Source organism: Myotis brandtii, unplaced genomic scaffold, assembly GCF_000412655.1.
Source record: "Myotis brandtii unplaced genomic scaffold, ASM41265v1 scaffold782, whole genome shotgun sequence".
NCBI classification, from domain to species: domain Eukaryota; kingdom Metazoa; phylum Chordata; class Mammalia; order Chiroptera; family Vespertilionidae; genus Myotis; species Myotis brandtii.
The window spans coordinates 1,719,943-1,744,586 of NW_005371138.1; the positions used below are offsets into that span (position 1 = coordinate 1,719,943).

Here is a 24,644-nt window from a genome sequence, read left to right on the forward strand (position 1 = left end):
AACCTTCAAATCCTAAGTGCTCACATATACGTAATTTGAACAAATAAGAGCCATATCCTAGCCCTGACCAGTGTACTCGGAGTTTTGTCCTATACACCAACGGGTGGTGGGTTTGATTCCCAGTCAGGGCATGTATGAGAAGCAACGGATACAGATGGCTCTCTGTGGAACCACACAATTCTAATTCTGCTAAAACACTCCCATATCAAAAGATCAACATGTATGATCTCACTGGTACACAATTTTTTAAGGGAAAGAAATACAAATCACACTTCTAGTTAAACAATGATTTTATTGCTCGAGTACATAGATATTTTATGCAACCAGTGCAGAGGCTGTGGATGACTCGCTGAAAAGGAAAAAAGGGGGAAAGGAAAAGACTGGGTTAATACAAGTCCTCCACATTCATTCGTACAGTCTCCCAGCTAATGGAGTTATTTCCAAACAGCCTAAACAATCCCAAATGTATAAAGGGCACCAAACTGCTAAGTTCTTGAGTCAGTTTATTGTGGCTCAAGCATAATGAATTAAAGATGCTCACTCAGACATCCAAGGAAGAACTGGCCAACATAAAGTAAAGCCTTTCTGGTGGAAACTGCGAATGTTTGGAAATCAATCATCATAGTGAGCAACTGATGCAAAAATAAAGACAACATAAACACCTAGGATCAGTGGCACGAACTGAAACTTTATCAACTACCTAAAAGTGATTTAGCCCAGCTGATGTGGCTCAGAAACCAAGAGGTTGCCAGTTCAATCCCTGGTCAGGGCACATGCCGGCTCGATCCCAGTTGGGGGCCCTATAGGGAGGCAGCCAAGTGATGATGTTTCTCTCATCGATATGTCTATCTCTCTATCCCTTTCCCTTCCTCTCTCTCAGGGGTTCAAACTATGGCCCTTTGCTTGTCTTTGCAAATAAAGTTTCAATGGAAAACAGCCACATCCACTTGTTTATGTATCACCTATGGCTGTATTCCTGTTACAATGGCAGAGTTGAAAAAGCAGTTGAACAAATAGCCATGAGCTAAAACATTACTATTATCAGTCCTTTCAGTATATTTACAATCTGGCTAACTCTGGTTCTTGGAACAAATAAGACTGATACTTACTATTTCCAATTGGGGGGCAGGACTCGTTTGGTCTTATAATATCGAGCCAATCGGTGAATACGGCTCTCAATCAGAATGAGACGGAATTTAGCATCCTTATCCTAAAAATAAAAATGGATAGAATTCAAGAAAACCACTCAAAACATTTTAACATTAATAGAGAACATGCTTGTGTTCATGTGGTACATTAAGTCCTTAAGGGAATTTAAGGCTTCCTTCAACAAGACTAAGCAGGAATGATTTGTAAAACTCAACAAGCAGCTCAACATTTTCAACCAACTGAATATACTGTAACTAGGAGAGCCAAACCTCCTCCACCAGTCTCTTCTGGTAGAATTTTAATTCTAAACCACCTTATCTAATCCGAATCAGATGCATTACATTTTACCGAAATAAGTTAGCACAAGCAGTTCTATTCTCTTACCTTTCTGTTCCTCTCAAGATGCTTTCGAACTGCAACAGCTTTCTTAATTAAATGGTAGAGATCCTCAGGAAGGTCAGGAGCAAGCCCTTTAGACTTAAGAATTCTCAGGATCTTATTGCCCGTCACAAAACGTACTTGTGCAACGCCATGCGAGTCTCTCAGGATCACACCTATAAAAGGAACAATACTATATAATAAGAGTGTAATATGCTGATTAGACCAGACCTCCTTCTGGACCTTCCTGACAAAGCCCGGGCTGCGAGTGAAGCCCAGATCCCGGGTGCTGGTGCCAGCAGCCAGGGGAAGGAAGGCCTAATCTTGCACGATTTTCGTGCATCAGGCCTCTAGTGTATCATAAATCCCCACACCAAACACACATCCTGGAGCATGTGACATCCGGGTTCTGAGATCAAGTAGCTTTTCAAGCTTCCCATCTGTAAAATGGGACTGACTTTTATATTTATGCATCACAGATACCAATGTGAGAATTCACGCAAAGCTCACTCAGACATCCAAGGAAGGTTTACCCAACACTAAGGAAAACCCTTCTGGTGGAAACTGCGAATGTTGGAAGACCATCATCACAGTGAGCTTGCCAGATTAAAGGACATCAAAGCCATTAATAAGATTCCAACTATGTATGTAAATTTGCTCAATTAAAACCAGCTAATAATGTTTATTAAGAACATCAGCTATTCTTCTAAAAATGTAATGTACCTTATTTAAAAAAAAAAATCTCAAAATAGCACCGTCTGATGACTGGAACAGTCTGCTCTGTATTTCCTATTGTGTGATGCCTCCACTATACTACCAGCTCCAGGAGGGCAATTATTTTGCCCCCTTTCTGACTCCTGCATGTATTCCCGGGGTCCAGGACCACACAGCAGGCAAACATTTGCTGCATGAAGCCACTTGCAAAGCCACACACGGCTGAGGGCCGAGCCACATCTAACTGAGACGGTGTGACAAGCACTCGAGTAGCCAATAGCTGTGTGATTTGAGGCCAGTTACACAGCCACACTGTGCCTGTTTCCTCAGCTGTAAGATGGGGAAAGCTACTTGTGTTTACCTCAAAGCACTGCTGTCAGAAATCACAGGTCAGGGTATGTACTCTGCAGAGTAGCCCACCGTAAATACTCATTAAAATCTGGAGGACGTTTTAATAACTTTACCGTCTACAGAGAACTTCAACAAGTGAAGATTAGGTCTGGGTCATCAAGAGTAAAGCCAGGAAAAAGGACACAAGGTTTTCAGGCGCGTTTGGGACCCATTTACCACCACCAGCACCACTCCTTCCGGCAAGTTAACACGAGGGCAGGCGGAAGGGGCCACGCACCGATTTGTGAGGGAGTCAGGCCCTTCTTGGCCAGTTTGTAGATCTGCTTCTTCACGTCGTCAGACGTCAGTTTCAGCCACTGTTTGCAGAAAAGAAAGCGGCCTTAGGATGGTAAACCTGGGACGGTACCGAAGCAGGGCGGTCCCGCCACCCTGGAAGTCGCGCTCCAAGCGCACAGATGGCCCCCGCCCCGCGCCACTTCCCCGGAGCGACGAATGGTGCGCCCCTCCCCGGCCTCCCGGGTCCCTGCAAGCTACTCACGGTGGGGACGCTGCGGCGGTAGGGCAGAGCCGACTGGGACAGGCCCTTCCTGGGGAGAGAAGCAGTCTTGGGATGAAAGAGCGCTCTGTGCCACAGCGGCCAAGGCCATCATCCCCTCAACCCACTGCCTACACTCGCTCCTTCCCACCCCCATCCCCGCGGCCGAGCCCTGCACCCGCTGGGAAACCCGAGCTCACCCGGGAGCGTGCATGCGACCCATGATGGCGGCGGACTGGCAGTGGAAAAGAGAGCGTGAATTGGAAACGCTGCAGGAAGCCACCCAGCACGCAGGAAGTGACCTCACACGTCCCCGCTTCCTCGCACGCGGGAGGCGGAGCCACACTGCGTAACCCTCGGCGTCCGCCTAACAACTACATATCCCGAAATGCACTTCAACGCGGTAGTGGATTACTGATCAACAGGACTACATATCCCGGCATGCATCCGTCTTTGAGGCGGCTCGAGGCCGGAGCCAGAAATTAAGTCCTCTTGCAGCCGGGACTGCGCGTCTGAAGGTGCTGCCGGCGTCAAGAGCGTGCAGGTTCGAATCCCGACCTGGGAGTGGGGTCTGGAGACAGCTGCAGAGGTTGGTGGACTTACCCTCCATTAGGAAAGGCCTTTATCCGTGCCCCTGCCCCCAGCGAATTTGGGTCAGGTCAATTACGTACTTAATTACACGAGTTCCTTAAGTATTGCTTGGAATGACGTGCCTGCCCTCAGCCCCTGACATCCCAGTTATGTCTCCTAGTGGAAATACTGAGGGATGTCTATGATGCAACCAACCCCAGTGCTGGATTGTTTTGAGAATACCGCTCTGGTTAAAAAAGAAAAAAATCGGCACAACTTTTCTAATAAGGATATAGGAATGTTGACTAAAATATTTATTTATGGCATAGAAACTGTAACAGGTATTTCGAGATTTCTTTTTTTTAGTCATGTTTAAGCCCTCCACTAGTTTTTCACTGTATCTGGCCATGTCTGTATCAATAATATCAAAGCAAAATACAGTAGGTCCTCGGGTTACGTGGAGATCCGTTCCTATGTGCGACATAACGCGTTTTCTCTGTAAGTCAGAACCCACCTATGTAAGCACCTACGTCACTCACATGGAGCACATACACAGCAGTAATGAAGTGAAACAGTAAAAAAATTAAAAGAAAGATAACAATTCCTGATCTTTACTTGTGGCAAATAAATAATAAAAAACATAAAGCACATATGTACATACGTTGAAATGATGGAACTTTTTTTAATATAAATAAATGGGAGATGGCGACATAACCACGAAACGACGTACGTGGAGTCCGACGTAACCCGAGGACTGCCTGTATGTAGCTAAATGTGTTGAACTTTAATCAAATGGTGTTTACCTTATAGTCATATCCCTATTGCCTTTACATGTGGCATGCTTCTTTTGAGAACTTTCATAAATTGGAACCTGATTTTTAAATTTTATTTATTTAGTTATTTAATATATTTTATTGATTTTTTACAGAGAGGAAGGGAGAGATAGAGAGTTAGAAACATCGATGAGAGAGAAACATCCATCAGCTGCCTCCTGCACATCTCCCACTGGGGATGTGCCCGCAACCCAGGTACATGCCCTTGACCGGAATCGAACCTGGGACCTTTCAGTCCGCAGGCTGACGCTCTATCCACTGAGCCAAACCGGTTTTGGCGGAACCTGATTTTTTTAAAGACAAAAGGGTAAAATTACTTTCTAAAAAATTGTCACTGTTAGCACAATTACCTATTAAAGATACCATAATCAAATGGTTTTTAAAAATTGATCGTATAGCCTTTTAAAGTGAGTTAAAATTCACATACTATAAAATTTGCTATTTTAAAGTATACAATTCAGTGTCTTTTAGTACATTCATGAGTAATATTCCATTTTATGGATATATCACTTTATCTGTGCATTGGGTGATGGCAAGTTGGTTTATTTGTACTTTTTGGTCATTATGAATAATGCTGTGAACATGTGTGTACAAGTATTTGAATACCCGTTTTCAATTCTCTTCAGATTTTATATGTATCTACACATAGTATATAAATTGCTGGGTCATAGAATAACTATGTTTAACTTTTTGAGAACTGCCAAACTGTTTTCCACAGCAGCTGCACTGTTTTGCAATCCCACCAGGAATACATGAGGCCTCCAACACCCTCAAACTTATTAAAAAATATATTTTTATTGATTTCAGAGAGGAAGGGAGAGAGAGAGAACATCAATGATGAGAGAATCATTGATCGGCTGCCTCCTGCACACCCCCTACCGGGGATCGAGCCCACAACCCGGGCATGTGCCCTTGACCAGAATTGAACCTGGGACCGTTCAGTCCACAGGCCGACGCTCTATCCACTGAGCCAAACCAGCTAGGGCCACGCTCAAACTTTTTATTCTAGCTATCCCAGTGGGTGTGAATTAGTAACCCACTATAATTTGTATTTGTATTTCCCCAATGACTAATGAAGTTGAGCATCTTGTTTAAAAAATATATATATATTTTTACAGATTTCAGAGAGAAGTGAGAGGGAAAGAGATAGAAACATCAATGATGAGAATCACTGATCAGCTGCCTCCTGCACACCCCCTACTGGGGATCAAGCTCGCAACCCGGGCATGTGCCCTTGATCCCAGTCGAACCTGGCACCCTTCAGTCCACATGCTGATGCTCTATCCACTGAGCCAAACCAGCTAGCAGTGGTCAGCAAACTGCGGCTCGGCAAACCGCGGCTCGCGAGCCAGGTATTTTGTGGAAAAGCCACACTCAAGGGGCCAAAGAGCCGCATGTGGCTCGCGAGCCGCAGTTTGCCGACCATGGGGCTAGGGTGTGTTGAGCATCTTTTCATGTGATTGATCATTTTGGAGGAATGTGTATTCAGTCATTTGCCCATTTGTGTCATATCAGATATATGATTTGTGACTATTCTCTCCCATTCTGTGAGTTGTCTTTTCACTTTATTAATAGTGTCCTTTGATGCACAAAATATTAAAATTTTGATGCAGCCCAGTTTATCTGTTTTTCTTTTGTTGCTTCTGCCTTTTTTTTAGAGAGAGGGAGAGAAGAGAAACATTGATCAGTTGTGCCCTGACGAGGGATTGAACTTGCAACCTGGGCATGTGCCCCAACCAGGAATTGAACCCACCACCCCTTGGTGTGTAGATACCGCTCCAACCAAGCCACACCGGCCAAGGCCCTTGTGCTTTTTGTGTCATGCTTAAGAAACCCTTGTCTAACCCAGTGTTACAAAGATGCACACTTGTTTTCTCCCAAGTTTTAAAATTTTAGTTATGTTTAGGTCTTTGATCCATTTTGAACTAATTTTTGTATATGTTGTAAGAGTTCTACTTTATTCTTTAATCTTTTGCATGTGGTTATCTAATTGTCCTTTGTTGAAAAGATAATTCTTTCCCCATTGATCTTGTCAGTATTGTGAGTGTCTTTCCTGGGTCATGATTCAAATAAAAAAAAATATAACCAAATAGTTATTCTAGAAATGAAAAATACAACAACCAATATTTAAAACTCAATGGATGGGTTAAACAGTTGAATAGAATAGCTAATTGAAGAATCATACTAAATTATTCAGAACTCAAGTTACTGATCCATATATTTAAGAATTCTAAAATGGAAAAAAAAGATATCTACATCTAGGCACATCCTAGTTAATACATATCAAATAAGATTAGACCTAAGGTAGTAACTGTTGTAGGAATATGATGGAATCATTCATGGAATTCATTCTATTGTTGTCTAAGTTTGTATGTCTAAAATTTGTATGATAAAGTGTTTTCAAAGAGTAGAGATGAAATAGGTTTTCTTTTCTGACAGAAACTGAGTTTATCCCCCCCCTCCCCCCCCCCCCCCCCCCAAAAAAAAAACCACTGGCTCTAATTGTTTAAGTTATTGCTTTTCCTGGTTTCTGGGTATTAGAAGAATCTACATTTTCCTGTTGTGTAGATATGTCTATAACATGGCTGTTACTACACTATTTAATATTTAAATAAACTACCAAAGGCTAGGGACCATACCCACAGAAGCATTCAATTTGTGAAATGGTGATGGGGCTCTAGGCAAGTGGCAATCCAGACCTTCAAAGAACCACACTTAGAAATCAGACACACTATATTTGGACATCTTTAGGGGCAACTGAAAGGTCAGTTCTGAAATTCAGGATTATTTGAACCTAATAAACTCCTGGGTAAAATGCAAAGAACAGCAACAGTGAGCTCAAAGTTTGGAACCAAAAACAGTAATATGGTGACGAGGAAAGAAATGATAGCAGAGTTCTTTTATTCCAGAAATATTTTAATAAAATTATAGTACAGTTATGAAGTCACAACCAATCCACTGAATATATTCAAGGTATTAATAAAAAAATTATACATCTTTATTCACTACCTTAACATAATTAAAGTATTTGGTTCTTATAGATCAGACTAACTACCATATTCATTCATATTTGCACTGCTACTCAAACAGCATGTAAGTTAATCTATAAATTATAGTAGTGTGGCTTCAGTCCTTTTTGATCTGCAGTCTAAGTATCAAAATTGAATGTTTTCTTTTTTATATGCCATAGTAATGGAGTCCTAGAAAAGACCGATTAACCAATTTAAGGCAAGATATTGAAACTTTTATTCAACATTAATTTGAAAAGATAAAATACTTTATCAAAGACCATACATGCCTTAACATTTAGATACCAATTGATTCTTTTAAAGGCAGTAATAAAAACATCAGTGCAAGTTCTACATTGGGTTCCTCAGTAGAGAAAACAATAGGTTCTGGGAGTAAACCATTATTTTCAAATCCCAAAACACTCCAAGAGGAAAGAATTCTTCCGGTGCAGGACTTATGTATAGTGTAATTATTTTTACTTAATAAAGGTAGATATAAAACGTGATTATAAATACAAATTAGTGTCTTGGCTAGCTTGTTTAAACTTTTGTTTGATTTACTTGAATGTAAGCTTTAAAAAATGATTAAAAAACCAACTGATTTAAAAATCTATTGATAGTAGTAGTGCAAAGAGGTGCCCCAGTCCCTTTTTTGGTAAGGGCTGCAGATGAGCATTTCACAAAGAAATAACTTATATTAGAATATATATAAAGTATGTGTGTGGTGTTTTAATGACCAAAGAAGGCACAGAATGAGTTAAATTAAGAGAAAACATCACCACTTGTTCTGAACTCTGGTTAACTGTACAATATTAATCATAATATACACTTTTAGATAAGAATCCAGATTTCCTGTAATTGAAAAGTGACAACATTTTCTAGCTCTATTATTTATGCTAAGAGGCACTGCAGTAACAGACTGCAAATAGGCAGTATACATTGAGTCCAATTAACAATGACCTTTTACCAAAACAGTACTTTTACAGTGGCTAATGACAACTTGTGGAATGGAATTAGGTATCAAAAACTTAAGTGAAAATATCTACTACTTCTTTACATTTGCAAAGCTACTTACACATGCTATCTGGAAAAAGAAAATATAAACAGTGATGCTTTGATGTGCATTTAATTATTGTATTAAATAGACGACACATTTTAACATTTAAAAAAAGACATTCATATACCATACTCATGGGGTTTCCTACAAATGGACCATTAGTGTTAGGCACCAAAAATTTCAAGTTTTTTTTTTTTAGCCTGTCCCACTGATGCATCCTCGACTCATCTATTTCTGCTCTGCAGGTATCACCATGTACATTAAATATTTGCACAGTTCATAAACATTCTGTTCTGGACAACTGAATTGCAGACGGTCCTTTCTGTGTTGGTATTCTACATTGCATGTTTTGTCAGTTATCTTACAGCACCCAGATTGTTACAATCTATTGTCATTTAAAAAGTGACTTTCTGTTTTAGCCATGAGGATATTATATATACATATTTACCCAAACTAAACACAAAACTGTGTGTGAAGTTGAACAACTAATAAAAATGAATCTTATTCTTAATGGTTACTGTAAATGATTTCAATCATGTCCCTTATGATTCTAAGTCACATTATATTAAGGAAAATAATTTTTTAATGTACAATGTTTACAAATGTGAGTAAGACACTTACAAAACCAACTCTACCATAAAAGTCTACATTTTAATTCAGTATGGACCCTAGAATTTTTGTCCTGGGCCCATTGTGAAGAGTCTGCTCTACTCATTGGAGTTCTTCTACCAAACAGGAATGGGTACCTGGGTAAACAATTTTCACTTGTTTAATGAGGGAGTGGAGTAGATACATGGAAGCGAAACTACCAAACTCACACTCCTGGGAATAAATGTAGGACTACTAGTATAATGGAATGATGGAATTTAGTTTACAGCTACACTGATGAATCTCATTCAATTACCGGATAACACAAACATAAATTAAATGGCTGACTTTAACTAAGTCACATATCAGAAGTAGAGAAAGTGATCTTTCTGTGGGAAAAACACTAATAAGTGTAAATAACTTCTTGTCTTGAGTAAGCTGAAAGTGAGAGGAAACTACTTACTACTTAGCAAGTCAGGAAAAATAATCAGAATGAAGTGCCAGGCAAGCATGAAGTTAAGGCACCATTATTTACAACTTCAGTAACTTCACTTCATTCTGAAAAAGGCTTTAAAGACATGAAAAATAGAAAGCAATGTTATTTCCCCCTATGTCTATAAACTACTTAGTAGTTCTTAACATAACTATAATTTGTGCTTTGCTTTTCGGCCCTGTGAGTAGCAGCTGCATTTGACTGTAACATCTGCACCTTTCCTTTCCTTTGGTGTTTGCAAACATGCACAGTGGTAAAGGCTATAGAAGGTGCAAAACAGGAAAACAAACATACTGTGTCTATGTAAGAAACAATGAAAAAAAGACCAAACTAAAGCTATTACTCTGAATTACTCAAGAGGGGATTAAATTGTTCACTAAGTCTTTTGCAGACTTATTATATATTAAGTTTAGGGTTTACAGCATTCTACATAATGACTTTAAAACGGCAATGGCTTCAACAAACTCATAAAAGTTAGTTATGTGACTGTTGGTCCAACACGTGTGTTGAAATGCAGCAAGTACATTTACTTTATAATTTTTATCCAAATATAAAAATACTATATAAAGTTCTCAAGTGTGTGTGTGTGCGCGCGCGTACATACATGTTTGTAACTATTCTACTTCCAAAGCTCAGAAATTCACTAGCTTAGAAATAGGTTGCTGCAGTCAGCTGATACCACTTAACCGTCTCTTTGCTCAAGTTGAAATCTTTCAAAGGCAGGGTTATTCCACCCAAGAAAAAATTCTCCCGCAGAGATTCTGCACTGAGTACACTTAGTTGAAGTTCTCTCTGTCTTAGGGTTTCTTTGCTATATCCACTGTACACAAGCTACAGCAAAGGCAAAAAGAAAACAAAGTTACAAATTATTTCTTTGAATTCTTGAATTATTTTAAGTAAAAACATAAGTGAGATCATTAGTCAAAGTGACTATAATTAATGATACTGATTATGACACATCTGGTGGAATTTGTCTCACGCTTTAGATACACATTTTATATTTCAGGAGTCCTGAATTGTATTCTCAGTCCTCTGAGAGTCTGACATAGAAATGCACAAAGTAGAAAGTTATTATGGCTTAAAACTAAAAACATGGTTTTTCTGAGATGGAGTTTGAGGAAAGGCAGCATGCACTAAGATGATCTAATGAGAATAGAAGGAAGCAAGTTGAGATAGCATAATTATAAGTATTTCACAAAAAAACGAGGGATTAAAATTTTCTTTTGTTGTCGTTTTTCTGTTGGATTTTATATACCACGAAATGATAATTCCTAATTATCCATAATCCAATGCAAATTCATCAACTACAAATGTAATTCACAGAAAATCTGGAGTGTTGAAAAGCTACTCTCTTTCAAATGCTACATTTAACACTTAGAATTTTTTTTTTCCAAGAAAGCCTCACATAACTTCTGAGAAACATTTCCCTAGTCTAGGCCTCACTGACTGTAAGAACTAAAAAACGGACGACATTTCATTTTCTTTAAAGCACAACACTAATTAGAAAAAAAGCCAATACTGCCTTTTGAGAATGATATGAATTGGTCTTCACCAAACATTTTATATGCTTTTAATGGGCTGAAAGGATAGTCTAAGGTTTTAATAAATTCATAAACTTGATGAAAATTCAGAACTATTGCTTTCAAATCTCTATATAGGCATTTTTGTGTGGATGTAATGTTAATGTGCACAAATAAAATGGTGTTTATTCTAAAGAAGCAGTTAACTAAGAGTTGGTGGGTTTTAACAGATAAGGAATTTTACAAGTTGACCATGAGTAGCTGAGCAGTCACAGTTCTGCTCCATATTGTTTAGCTGATGCCTGCTACAGCTTAAAGCACTCTATTTCAAGAGGGTTGCTGAAACTAGTTAGAAGGAAGATGATTTTTGAAACTACATCCTACCAAGCAAAGGTAAAGGTACTGAAGATATTTTAAAAGAATAAACAGAAAGGGCATTTAAACTTCAATTATATGGAGGGCTGCCATGTAGGAGGAAAAGAATAGTTCTGTGTGGTTCCAAGAGGTACAACTGAAACCCACAGGTGCAAACTCTAGGGAGGGAAGATTTCAGCTCAGTATAAAAAATAATCTGGGAGTTGGAGCTGTCCAAAACAAACTGGATGGCCTGGAAGTACTTCAGCACAGATTGAACATCCCCCCTTTTTGAAAATGTTGTAGAAGGGGTTCGAGCTGGAAGGTAGCTGAATAATGGCCCCTAAGATCTTCTTAAAAACCTAAGGTCTATGATTGAGGGTTCAGTTCTGCATCACTTTGTGTGGGTTTTTTTTTTGTGTGTGTGTGTTTTTAAAATATATTTTTATTGATTTCAGAGAGGAAGAGGGAGGGAGAGAGAGATAGAAATATCAATGATGAGAGAGAATCATTGATCGCCTGCCTCCTGCACACCCCCTACTGGGGATCGAGTTGCAACCCAGGCATGTGCCCTTGACCAGAATCAAACAGGGACCCTTCAGTCCGCAGGCCGAGTCTCTATCCACTGAGCCAAATCCGCTAGGGCTGCATCACTTTGTTAAATACCATTGGACTGCTACTGATTTACTTTACTAGTACAACAACCAATACCTAAAAATTTTAAATTTAAAATCTCAAAACAACAAATCAAGGAAATTTTTAGAAATGATTTTAACTTACCATTTCATTGAATGTCGGGTTCCTAGTTTTTCGTGAAATTTTGGTTTTGCGTTTGGATGTTTTGTGGGGATCTGGAAGTAGGTATGTTTTGACATATGGATTTGGGTCAGCCCCATCTTCAGTAACCTACAAAGAAAAGCATTCCCTTAACAGTAATGCTTCCTACCAAGGAATGGGTTTCCTCTACAACCACCAGTATTTGTAATCACTCACAAGATCTTTGATGTGCATCACCATGATGAAAAGAGTACTATTTCGGTAAGAGACAGATAATTTCACTGATCCTCCTATTTGGCCTGGAGTAGGACTGAAGGGCCCCGCATCTGAAAATATAAACATGTTAATCTTAATTTTATCTTGCTGCAGTGGTTCAAGCCACAACAAAAAACTTTTGCTTTAACTCCAGGACCATGTGAATGTGCAGTAACAAAGGGTAAAGACACTGGTAGGCCACAGGATATATATTTTTTAGTAATTACATTCTATTAGGAAAATTATGTTTATCTAGAAATAGACTAGCTTAGAAAGAATACCTCCTCTCATCACACTGGACCACAGCTTGCAACCCCACCGTGATTCCACCATATCCACTGATTAGTTACAGACTTGAGGGCCATAGGGAAGCCATGATCCATCAATAAAGAGAAAAAAATATTCTCACCTGCAGACTTAGCTATTCCTTCAGCTTTCTCATCACGAAGAAGAGGGTGAAAAAAGGTACAAACAAGATCACACTAAGAAAGAAGAGGAAAAAGATCCATTAGTTTAAATATTACGTAGCACAAATATAGTATGTTATTTTTCAATTAGGACCATCACCTCTGCTACATCCGTTGAAGCACTCATCAAACTCTGTAAATAACTGTTTAACTCAATTTTTCTTTTGGCTGCTACATCTTTTATGTGGGTTCTTCCTAGAACCATCCTATTAGGAAAGCTACAAAAGAAAAACAGTAACAAGTGGGATTTAAATTATTTCATCTGAAAGTATTTATAGAATCAAGTCTAATATTTACTTAGAAATACACTTTTTTATATACTTAAATACAAACTGGATTCTTAATCCACTATAAAGTAAATTTTGCAATTTCTCTTCAAAGTACTGGAGATGAAATAGTTCAAGTATCCATTATCCTTTTATGAACCCTGGTACAAAAGGTGTGTTGTTTTTCTAATTTGCTATATTTTAAACTTATTTTCTACTTATTTCTTCTCAGGATTAATCATTCAGAGATATTTTATGCAGATCTTAACCTCCAAAATAATCATTAACCAGCCATAGCAATTGTAGAGACCAGTAAAATTCACAAATGGCAAAGGCCCCAAATCAAGATAATCTTAACTGTGCTTATTTTGGTGGCAGTGGAAAAATGTCTGAATCTAGTATTGCACCTGGAAATAAACTCAGCTAAATTAAAACTGAGGGTCTCCAAAAGGTATCGGATACAAAACTAAACACTAAGATTCTGACTAACAATCTCAATGCCTCAGCTCTTTTTCATCCACATGAGCCCAGTATGATCATAATAGATTATTTCTGCAGTTATTTAAAATCTGTTTTTTTAAAACCAAGATTCCAAATTATTATCTTGTGTTGCGTACTATGGTAGAGACAGCAATTTTAAAGCTTCCGCTATAATTAGAGAAAGCTGGAAAATCCCCAAATTTAAGTTTAAGATTTTTTTTTAAATATGTTTTTATTGATTTTTTTTTTAGAGAGAGGAAGGAAGAGGGAGAGAGAGAAACGTCAATTGGCTGCCTCCTGCAGGGGATCCCACAACCTGAGCATGTGCCCTGACCAGATATCGAACTGGCAACCTTTTGGTGCACAGGACAATGCCCAACCAATTGAGCCACACTGGCCAGGGCAATTTCAGATTTTAATCATTTATTAACTCATTAATCAAAAACTTACAGTTCCTTGTTTGAATCTAGTACTGTATTAGGCCCTTGTGATACAAAGGAAAATAAGTCACATATGGTTCACAGTATCTTACTAAGTATTAACACAAAACTTTTGACCTACACTTAATAATAAATAAGTTATTTTCTATAAAAAAGGATTAATGTACATGAATGGAAACATACCCTGGTAACTTCCAAAGTGGAAAAATAATACTGAGCTTGTTGTGCAGTTCCTGAAATTCGTCAAATGTCCGGAACACAAATGATGGCTCAAGCTGTCCTTCCCTCAAAATTCGGACTACATAAATCTGAAGAAATCACACCCAAACACATTAGATTCATAATAAAACCTTTCCTGACAGAAAGAAAATTTAGAGTTTGATCATTATATATAATCCAAGTGCTTTTAGCTTGTAAATATATATGTCCCCAATAGAAAACAGCAAATATAAAACTCATTTATAGCACATCTACCAACATTCTAAGAGTGATCTTACAGAAAAATGAACTGGAAAGTGAAGTCATTTTATTTCCAGGATTAAATAAAATAAATTTATTTCCCAAATTTATAAATATAGTACATTTTCAATAAAAATATTAATAAGTTCATTTGAGAGTAAATAAGAAAAAAAAAGCAAAATTTATGACAGCTGGGGATTGAGGGAAAACTTAACTTACTGGATATTGACACTATTATAATATCAGAGTACTTTAGAGAGCAAAATACTGGTGCAGAGCCAGATACAGCTACAGAAGAAATTCAGAAATATGTATAAACTTAGTGTATTTAAGATGCTCAGTAAATGGTGTTAAGGTAAAATGACCAGTAAACATACAAAAATTTACTAATAAATAAAATAGGTGAAAATTAACATAGTAAAGTTGCTTTCTAAAATTTATCAATATGTCAAATATTTAAAGACCGACAGTGCTACAAAGTATTATCCAACAAAAATATTAGCACAAGGGTGAACAAGACAGCAAAAATGATGATAACGCTATACTATTAGGGAGGAAGCACACTGAAGATCCTGTCTTTAAAAAACAAACTGTGTGTGTGTGATAACATTTCATCATTCCTGAAGAGTAGGATAAGAACTTAGACTTTTACTTTACATGCTTCGATATTGGTTGAATTTGTTACAATGAGCAAGCTTTACCTTTGAAATTATAAACGAATTGAAGATAAGGAAGGAGAAAAAGCACTACCCTTTTAGTCTTGTCTCTGAAAAGAAGAATATCATTTGTCCCTCATGGTTTTGGAGCAAATCTACCAAGAAATAAATACCAAAAAACAATTAGGGAAGCCCCAAGTACATTTATTTATTTTTGGACCATCCGTGGAAGAAAGAAGTATGAAAAGAACAAATGCTTGAAACTTCAGCAGAGTCAATGAAAGAAGTGGGAAAGGACAATAATAATGCAGGCACCAGTCTCTACAAATCAAACCAAACTTACGTAATGTTTATCGGGGTTGTATTTCTTATGATAAGTGAAAACAGAGACTTCCTTGATTCGACCATCTTGTCTAAAGGAGTATGTTTTGGGTGAAAATGAAAGGATGGGTTCATCATTGGAAGGAAGACCAGAAAAACGCAGCTGAGCAAGGTTGTGAATGAAGAAGTTAAACTTTGTGGCAATGCTTCCCAAGCTGGATTCAATCAGCCTACAAAATAAGCAGAAAATGTGTTAACAGTAAATGTTCATGAGAACACATGCTCAATTCTTTTAACATAATATAAGGTGAAAAATATTTTCATTCCTTTAAAAATATTAAGCAGACTCTCACTCTGTCAAAGATCCCCTTTGTTCTATAAGCCAAAAACCCATTAAAATACATCTCACCCCAACAAAAATGTTAGCACAAGAGTCTCTATGCCATTCAATCCCATTGTGTCCAAGAAATGATGCTTTTATTTCTTGAGCCCTCTGGGGTCCAATACTAATTAAAGGCTTTTAGCGATAGAAGATGACTGGTATAATGCCAAAAGATGGTTTTATTATTTTAGTCCCTTGTAATAAATCAGGACAGCGACGACTTCCCTCAATCGGGAAAAGAAGTCTCGACAGAATGGGGAGTTTGGTGAGAATCAATTAGGAAGGCAGGCCTGGATAAAACACTGTAGGCAAGCAAAGGAAAAAGAAGTTTCAGAACCAGGATAAAGGAATCCAGAAAGAGAAAAAGGATTCAATAGGGAAGTGAAAAAAACCTCACACAAAGATGTTTGCCTTGCTATGGACTAAACATTTGTGTCTCCCAAAATTCATGTGTTCAAGCCTCAATGGGTATGGCCTTTATGGAGTTAGAAATTAAGGTTAAAGGTAGAGCCCTGAAACAATAGGATTATTCTTCTCATAAGAGATAAGAAAGCACAGGCTTTCTTATCTTGCTCTATCTCCCTCTTTCATGAGAAAACAGTGATGATATAGTAGTCTGCAAGCTAGAGCCCTCACCATGAAGCAAATCAGCTGACACCTGGATCTTGGACTTCCTAGCCTCCAGAACTATGAGAAAATAAATTTCTGTTGTTTAAGCTACCTCACCTATGGTATTTTGCCATAGCAGATCAAGCAGACTAATATATGCCTGCTTTACAGCCTTACCCAGAGGAGCCTACGAATCTCTTTAAAAAACAAAACTCATCAATACCTAAATTACCAGGATTAGTTTGGAAGGCTATACAAAAGTCAGCTTCCTTCAATTCAATTCAGCCCAGACTCTTGAGACAAAGGAAGTCTAGTACAGTGTTTTCTACCTCTTCTTCAATGAGAGGAAGAAGGCAAGAGAACAAGGAGAGAACTGACCAACCTGGTCACCAGACATTCAGAACATATTTGTCTTCATAGCAATAATGACAAGTTCAAATGCAATCATTGGTATATATGTTTCAAGTGCTACATCATATCATAACAATTTACTACAGCAGTGTTGCAGAGGATGCTGTTTTAAGCACTTATGATATCCATAAAAATTGTTATGGCAGAATCCTCAAAAACCGATTAGAAAAAACACCTTGTATTTGGCATTGTAGAAAATATGCTTCACAGAAATAGTTCATAAATAGGATTTTTATAATTGAAATCATATACTAAATAAAACTTGAGATCATGCCTTGAGAGAAATAAGTTTATTTTTTAATGTTGCAAATCCTTTATGCTTATTCAGTAAATAAACTTGACAACCTACTATTTGCTAATACTGTGAATCAATTTTTCTCCTGTAACCCAGAATTTTGATATATAGCACTTGTTTATACTAAGGAAAACAAATCAAAGCTAACCTGTGTGCCTTCTCTACTATACTTAAGCATGAATTACCTAGTAAAGAAAATTGTAGCTTCTGCATCTGTAGTTTGGGGCTGAAGTGCATCTCTAACATATTTCAAATCTTGAATACTTGTAAGTTCTGGTAACCCTGAGGGAATCATCTATAGAAAGGGGAAAAAAAAGTCTGTGAGTTAATTTTTTTAAAAGTCTGTTCCCCATTCTTCCCTAAAAGCTATCCAGGTAATCAGAACTAAAGTAAACAAAAATGATCACAGTTTTGGGGAGTTTATGTTTTAAAACTTAAGCGAGTCTCTTATTAATGAAAAAAATTGAGGAAAATGAAGTTAATTGTTGGAATTCACAAAGTCAGTTTATGGAATATAAATTGTAAAATCCAGACAATTTTATGTAGTACTCTTTTTATATTAATTTCAGTCACAATAATCATAGTGGTATTTTTGGTTTGTTTTACTTAACATATTTCCAGAAAAGTACAGAAACCTTAAATGTACATCTTAATGAATGTTCACAATCTGAACACCCCCAGATTAAGACACAATACATCTACCGGCATCCCAGACGACCTCACGGTCCCTTTCAGTTACTATTACTCCTCACTCGCAGGGTAACCTGTGACTTTTTAAAACATATTTTCTAAAAAATGGTGTCTGGCATATTTCACACTGTAGCAATTTTTGAATATGCTGGTAATAATATATCTGACATTTGAGACTATAGTAAATTTTACTCCAAAATCACAATATCCTTTTTGTAGTTACGAAAATACAGAAGCATTAATATAAAAGTAGTTAAATGCTTATAAAGAACAATTACCAGTGACAGGAGGTTAAGAAAGAGGTTTGTCTGCTTTCTTATCAAATTGTAGGCCTGACAGCAGAGGTCCACAAATAACTGGAAACGAATGGTGGGCTTTTCACCTCCATTAATGACATATGCCATATCAGAGGTCAGCACAAAAGGAGCCCGATCCCTATTTAAAAGGAAAGTACATACAAAGTGTTATTTACAGAAGATAGTCAAGTAGTGTTATTGCTATTACATGGTTATTGAACTAAGCTATCTGAGCCATAGCAATTTCCAAACTTGGTATAAGACCGTTTTGAATTTCCTTAATTCTTAAAAATTCTCATTTTCAGGAAAGTAAAAATCTAATCTCATCACTTAGATAGAAATTATATATGAAATCTTTCCCAAGGTGATATTTATAAATCCACACACTTAGAAATCAAACATAGTTATAGTTACAAAACATACAGAGAGAAAAACTGTACTCATTGACATGATACAAATGGGAACATTTCCAATTAGGTACCACTAGCTAGTCAAAATTAAATATACCTAATTCATTTCAGCAAAGGTTATACACTCACTCTTATGTCATCTCCTAGGGCTTTTTCAACCCCCGTTTTGCTCAAAAACAGCTACAAGACAAAGAATAGCAAAAAAGGGGAAGGCTTGGGACATTAATTTGTGAAATTAGAAGTGCCTCTCTTTTTCTCAGCAATAACAATTACAGTATTAGTACCTTTTGAAACTACCAAACATCTGTGCATGGCCCAAAAACTTCCCAAAATCAATGTGAAACATGTGTCCTGTGCTTCGAAGCATTATATTGTCATTGTGTCGATCACAGATTCCTAAAACATAGGTGGCCACACAGCATCCAGCACAAGAATAGATAAAATTCTCAGAAGCCTATAATAAAGATATAAAATTTTAGGAAAAAATTATTTTTAAAGGAAGCAAGGTTACAAAGATTAAAGATTAATGTAATTCATCCCTCTCTGAAATCACTGTTGTAATCCACATTCTAAACAGCCGATAAGTTGAATTATGGTTCAAAAAAAGGCCAATCTTTTCAAAATTCAAAAACAGAAACACCCTTCTAAAGGTGATTATTGCCCCTGCTCTCAAGCTCTGCCCTTTCACAAGCAGAGATGTCACCAGGACCTGAGGGATATGCACTGCCTTTGAACATCTTTTAAGCATCGTGTTTGTGGAACCCTGCTCCTCACAGGCTCTGCTGCTTTCCACAGGTGGTAACACTGAGACAAGGTTAATCCGAACAAAAGAATATGTTTCTGTTTTGGTTTTTTTGAGGGGGGTGTTTCTAGGGAGGGCATGTGTAAAGAGAGTTAGCTTTTATCTTTAAACATCCAATAATATAATTAATGTATTTGGTTGCCCAGTTGGTGACTTTTTATGTGTCATCTGTTATATTCTTAAAGCTGGACACTAGTCCTGCCTGTTCTGGGTTTAAATTACTAACATAATATCATACAGGATATAGCAAGATGCATACAATGAATATTTTAATCTAAAGCATGTGCATTTAGTTTATTCTCACTCAACATTTCTGAATGAAGCAGTCATTTGGTTCTACATATCCATGTGGCTAATTTTTTGTTGTTAATCCTCACCCGAGGATATTTTTTCCATTGATTTTTAGAGAGTGGAAGGGGGTGAAGGAAGGAAGGGAGGGAGGGAGGAAGAGAAGGAGGGAGAGAGAGAAAGAGAGAGATTGATTGGTTGCTTCTCGCACATGCCCCGACCAGTGCTAGGGATCAAACCTGCAAGCCAGGTACATGCCCTTGACCAGGAATTGAGCCAGAGACCCTCCAGTGCACAGGCCAGCACTCTAACCATTGAGCAATACAGGCCAGGGCCATGTGGTTAATTTTATTCCATAAACCCCCAGAAATCATTACTGATGGTGATGATAATAGCAAATGTTTACATAGCACTTATCACAAACCAGGTACTGCACTACTCTCTCTTTCTCCCCCCACCACACTAACAGTATATGTGTGCATATGTGTATGTATGTATGGATGGATGTGTACAGTAAAACCTCATAACAAGCCAATAATGTAGGTTCTATTATCCCCACCACACTAACAGTGTATGTGTGCGTATGTGTATGTATGGATGGATGGATGTGTACAGTAATTCATTTAAAACCTCATAACAAGCCAATAATGTAGGTTCTATTATTGCCTTTTTTAAAAAATATCTATTTTACAGAGAGGAAGGGAGAGGGATAGACAGTTAGAAACATCAATCAGCTGCCTCCTGACACCCCCTACTGGGGACGTGCCCAAAACCAAGGTACATGCCCTTGACTGGAATCAAACCTGGGATCCTTCAGTCCACAGGCCGATGCTCTATCCACTGAGCCAAACCAGTTAGGGCCTATTATTGCCTTTTTACATATGAAACTGAAACACAGAGACGTTATTTACCCAAGGTCATATAATTGTTAAGTGGCAGAGCCAAGATTCAAACTCAGGCAATGTGACTCCACTATATTATATTCCCCAAATAAAAGAGCCAAATGCATAAAAGGCACTCAGTGTATGTTACTTGACCATTATTTTGTGTCAAACAACTTACCCAGAATCACACAAAAAACCAGCACTACTATAAACAAGTATTGGCATCTGCTGCACTGCTTTCCCCAAACCATAAAGAAAAGGAAGTGTTTTTAGACATTTTATTTTTTTTTATTTTTATTTTTTAAATATTTTATTGATTTTTTACAGAGAGGAAGGGAGAGAGATAGAGAGTTAGAAACATCGATGAGAGAGAAACATCGATCAGCTGCCTCCCGCACATCTCCTACAAAGACCAACCAAATTCCTCTACTTTATTTTCTTAGTCAACAGATAACATTTGTACATATCTATCTGCAAATGTGACATAGTAATTATTTGACATAAACTAGGCAGGCAAATGACATTAACTGGGATCTTCTTACACCACCATTGAAAGTATTCTTGAGTCTTCCTTCAGCCAATTTAGGATCATTACAGGCCTTATGTCCTAAGAGATTTCCCTTTCCTCTTACGTAAAACAAATGCATACTAAAAAAATTGATGCCTCCAATAATAGCTATAGTTATAGAATGTAGTCTATTAACACTTTATATATCTCAATTTATTTAGTTATCATAATAACCTATAGTATTTTATTACAGCCACAATATATACTATAATACCATGAAAATATAATACTGTAACATTGTATAGCTGATGTCACTGAGGCACAAACGGGTTAAATAATATGCCCGAGGCTATATAGCTGGTGAGTGACTTGGGACCTGAATTCAAGCCAGAAAGTCTGACCCATAATCTTGTTCTTAATGACCACATGATGCAGCCACTCTACTCATTTCCATAACTTTTCCCAAGACCTCTGTGAAATACAACATTTTGGATTATAAAAATAGCTGTTTTACTGCCCTCTAAATACATGTTTGGAAAGTTTTTTGGGTAATTTAGCATTGGTTTCACTCAGATTCCTGCCATTAAATGCATTCTGTTTTTCTATTCTTCTCTTTACTTGGAGAAATATACTGTTTTCATAACTTAGACTAAATGGCTGACACCAGAGCTGAAAAAGAAAAGCATTGAAGACCCATGTAATACATTCTTAACAAAACTATTTAGAATAAGGAGACAAGCTAATCACCTTTTCATATTCCTCTTCAGAGGGATTGTATTTCCTCAGCCACTCTGCAAGCGGTTTATCTTTAAAGGATCCAGTCACACCATATTCCACCTGGATTTTCCTGAGGGTATCTGAAGCAGGAACCAGCTCCACCATGCCTTAAACAACAAAACATTAAGCTATGTGAAAATATCTTCCAAAAGTAAGCCTTTAAAATATTTATAGTTTTCAGCTCTGGCTGGTGTGGCTCAGTTGGTTGGGCATCGTCCCATGCAGCGAAAGGTTGCCAGTTTGATTCCCAGTGAGGGCACATGCCCAGGTTGAAGGCTCAATCCCTGGGCATGCAGGAGACAGCTGATTGGTGATCCTCTTTCACATCGATGCTTTTCTCTCTATCTCTCCCCACCTCCCTTCTCCCCTCTGTTTAAAATGAACACATGTATGTGTACGTACACACACACACACACACACACACACACACACACCACACATATATTTAAAAAGCTTAGCACAGAGCAGGACACAAAGTAAGCACTCAATCATTAGTTAGAAACAACATAAAAAATAAGAAAAATCTGATTGTCTCCAAAGTTACATGGAATTCCATAAAAAGAAAGAGGTTCAACTATATGCAATAAGTGTGTGACAGAAAAACTAATAAGATGGTAGGCTATTGTTGAGGAATCTTACTTGATAAAACTTCCGTCTTACAAGGCATAGGAAAAACAAACAGCAAGAATTCTTAAATTTACTGGATTTCCTTTTTGACAAGATAAAATTTGTACATCCTAACCTGAAGGGGGAAAGTTACAAGGCTCTCATGTGGCCCTCATGGATAAAATGGTGAAATGTGGAGTGGTTGATGCCACAATGAAATCGATGAGTAACCAAATAAAATATAATACCCACAGATTGAGCAATCACTTGAAGGGAGATCTCTAGTGACTCTGCCACAGGGTTGGTGCTTGGCCCTTTCTTAGTAAACATGTTTTTGAATGACTTAGCAAAAGCAACAAAGTATCTGTTCTTCAAATCCATTCATAACACAAGCTAAGAGGTTCAATGACAGATAACAAAACTCAGATTTTAAAAAGAACCAACAGGCTAAAAAGTAATAGATAAAATATAATAAAAAAGTTAATAGTGACTGTCCCACACTTGGGTCTAAGAATCAAAATGTACAAGTACAGAATAGCTAAGACGTGGTTTAGCAGGAGCTGGCACAATGGTCTTAATAAGCTCCATTTTTGTGACAATTTGCCCTCCGTTCAGCAATCTACAAAATCATGGTTTAGCAGGAGCTTGCACAATGGTCTTAATTAATAAGCTCCATTTATGTGACAATTTGCCCTCCGTTCAGCAATCTACAAAATCCAGGTGACATTCTTAGAGACTATAATTCAATCACTTGAGCCCTTTACAAAGAAAATAAGGTGATAAAGTACTTTAAAGTCACATATGACAAATCGCTGAAGAACTCGAAACTCAGGATCACAACAGGTCATCACCAAGGAGGATTAGACATTACATGATAGCCAATGAATAGAACTGGAACTGGGTTAGAGAAAACCAGGACTCAGTTCCTATTCATCTGAATACAAGAAAGAACTTTACAGCTATGAGAGCTATCCACGACATAATGGACTAACTTGAAATACAGTGAATTCCCTTCACTATAGGCATTTAAGCATAAACTGAATGGCCAATATTAGAAAGATGATTAAATAAGATAATCTTTCAAGTGACTTCCTAGTGGCTATGATTAGAATCTGTAAAGCATTTTTCATTTCCACTAACCACAGGTGATCTTTCTCTCCTTTAAAACCCACAGCATTGCCTTTGTAATTATTCTTAGAGCTTTTAGCTTACTAAAGCATTTTCTAATTACTTGCATATGTCTTCAATTGCTTCCCTCTAAAATATAAGCACTACCTGCCATTAGCATTCTGCAGATGGTAGATCCACAACAAACATTTGTTGAATAAGAATAATGATAATGGCTGTGATTTATTGAGCATCTAATATGCATCAGATACTAGGGCATTTTACATTCATTATCTCATTTAATTATCACAATGTTTCTATGAGTGTAGTACCATTATTATTCACACTTAATATATGTGGAAAGGAAAAAAGTATTCAATAAATAATAAGATGAAGTTTGTTCTTAGTAGAAAAATACTTTGTAACCATTATTTCATTTTGCAGTAATGAAATAAAAGTTGGCTTATCTTAGAGATGGCCTTAATTATATGTCAAAGCTAAAGACCATAAAGTTGTTGTTGGGTCAATGAATAAACACCTCTGGTTACTGCATAGCATTTATTAGAGCTACTCACTGAATTATTTAATCATGAGCAAATGAATCAATAAAACAACACTAAATTAAAGTAAGAAATAACTGAGATCATAGTGCACCAGCATCAGAATCCTTAGGGCAGGTACACTGAGCTAAGTTCAAGAAGAAAAAAAGAGAAAAAAACACAACACCAGGACACAGCTAACAAGTTTACCTCGATCTCTGCCTGTTGAGAGACATTTGAAAATCACCATCCTCAGATCTAGTCCTTCTTTAAGCCAGATTTTGTCCATAATCTTTATCATCTGTAAAGCTAACATATCCTGCCGAAGATCTTCACCAACCTTAAAATCAAGAAAACAAAATGAAACTT

The 24,644-nt window shown here is 37.4% G+C and overlaps 2 protein-coding genes and 1 long non-coding RNA gene across 3 annotated transcripts in view; 1 reads left to right on the forward strand and 2 right to left on the reverse strand.

Moving 5' to 3' along the window:
- Nucleotides 1-272: 272 nt before the first annotated feature.
- RPS13 (ribosomal protein S13) lies at nucleotides 273-3,437 on the reverse strand. The gene is made up of 6 exons (XM_005883308.2): nucleotides 3,328-3,437; nucleotides 3,131-3,179; nucleotides 2,870-2,948; nucleotides 1,534-1,703; nucleotides 1,110-1,210; nucleotides 273-349 (listed from the first exon to the last, which is right to left on the reverse strand). The coding sequence occupies exons 1-6, from the start codon at nucleotides 3,348-3,350 to the stop codon at nucleotides 316-318; spliced, it is 456 nt and encodes a 151-aa protein (XP_005883370.1). The 5' UTR covers nucleotides 3,351-3,437; the 3' UTR covers nucleotides 273-315.
- Nucleotides 3,438-3,540: 103 nt separating this feature from the next.
- LOC106724270 lies at nucleotides 3,541-9,199 on the forward strand. Its single transcript, XR_001360011.1, has 2 exons — nucleotides 3,541-3,716; nucleotides 8,795-9,199. It is a non-coding gene; the product is annotated as an uncharacterized LOC106724270 (long non-coding RNA).
- The window catches only part of PIK3C2A (phosphatidylinositol-4-phosphate 3-kinase, catalytic subunit type 2 alpha), a 67,676-nt gene continuing 50,460 nt past the window's right edge, over nucleotides 7,429-24,644 (reverse strand). The window contains exons 21-32 of the mRNA XM_005883309.2: nucleotides 24,486-24,615; nucleotides 21,994-22,130; nucleotides 19,049-19,218; nucleotides 18,337-18,493; nucleotides 17,554-17,663; nucleotides 15,694-15,901; nucleotides 14,419-14,543; nucleotides 13,150-13,267; nucleotides 12,992-13,064; nucleotides 12,544-12,653; nucleotides 12,331-12,456; nucleotides 7,429-10,507 (exon numbers count right to left, since the gene is read on the reverse strand). Of these exons, the coding sequence (XP_005883371.1) occupies nucleotides 10,325-10,507; nucleotides 12,331-12,456; nucleotides 12,544-12,653; nucleotides 12,992-13,064; nucleotides 13,150-13,267; nucleotides 14,419-14,543; nucleotides 15,694-15,901; nucleotides 17,554-17,663; nucleotides 18,337-18,493; nucleotides 19,049-19,218; nucleotides 21,994-22,130; nucleotides 24,486-24,615 (1,647 nt within the window). The 3' untranslated portion in view covers nucleotides 7,429-10,324. The remainder of the gene's footprint in view (nucleotides 10,508-12,330; nucleotides 12,457-12,543; nucleotides 12,654-12,991; nucleotides 13,065-13,149; nucleotides 13,268-14,418; nucleotides 14,544-15,693; nucleotides 15,902-17,553; nucleotides 17,664-18,336; nucleotides 18,494-19,048; nucleotides 19,219-21,993; nucleotides 22,131-24,485; nucleotides 24,616-24,644) is intronic.

What these genes read in the sequence shown, in the direction of transcription:
- RPS13 (XM_005883308.2), bottom strand. Translation starts at nt 3,350, where the DNA reads ATGGGTCGCATGCACGCTCCCGG. An exon ending in CCTGACTCCCTCACAAATCG is followed by an intron (nt 1,704 to 2,869) that starts GTGCGTGGCCCC and finishes TTCCTTTTATAG; the next exon opens with GTGTGATCCTGAGAGACTCG. An exon ending in CTGCCCCCCAATTGGAAATA is followed by an intron (nt 350 to 1,109) that starts GTAAGTATCAGT and finishes TTTCCTTTTCAG; the next exon opens with CGAGTCATCCACAGCCTCTG.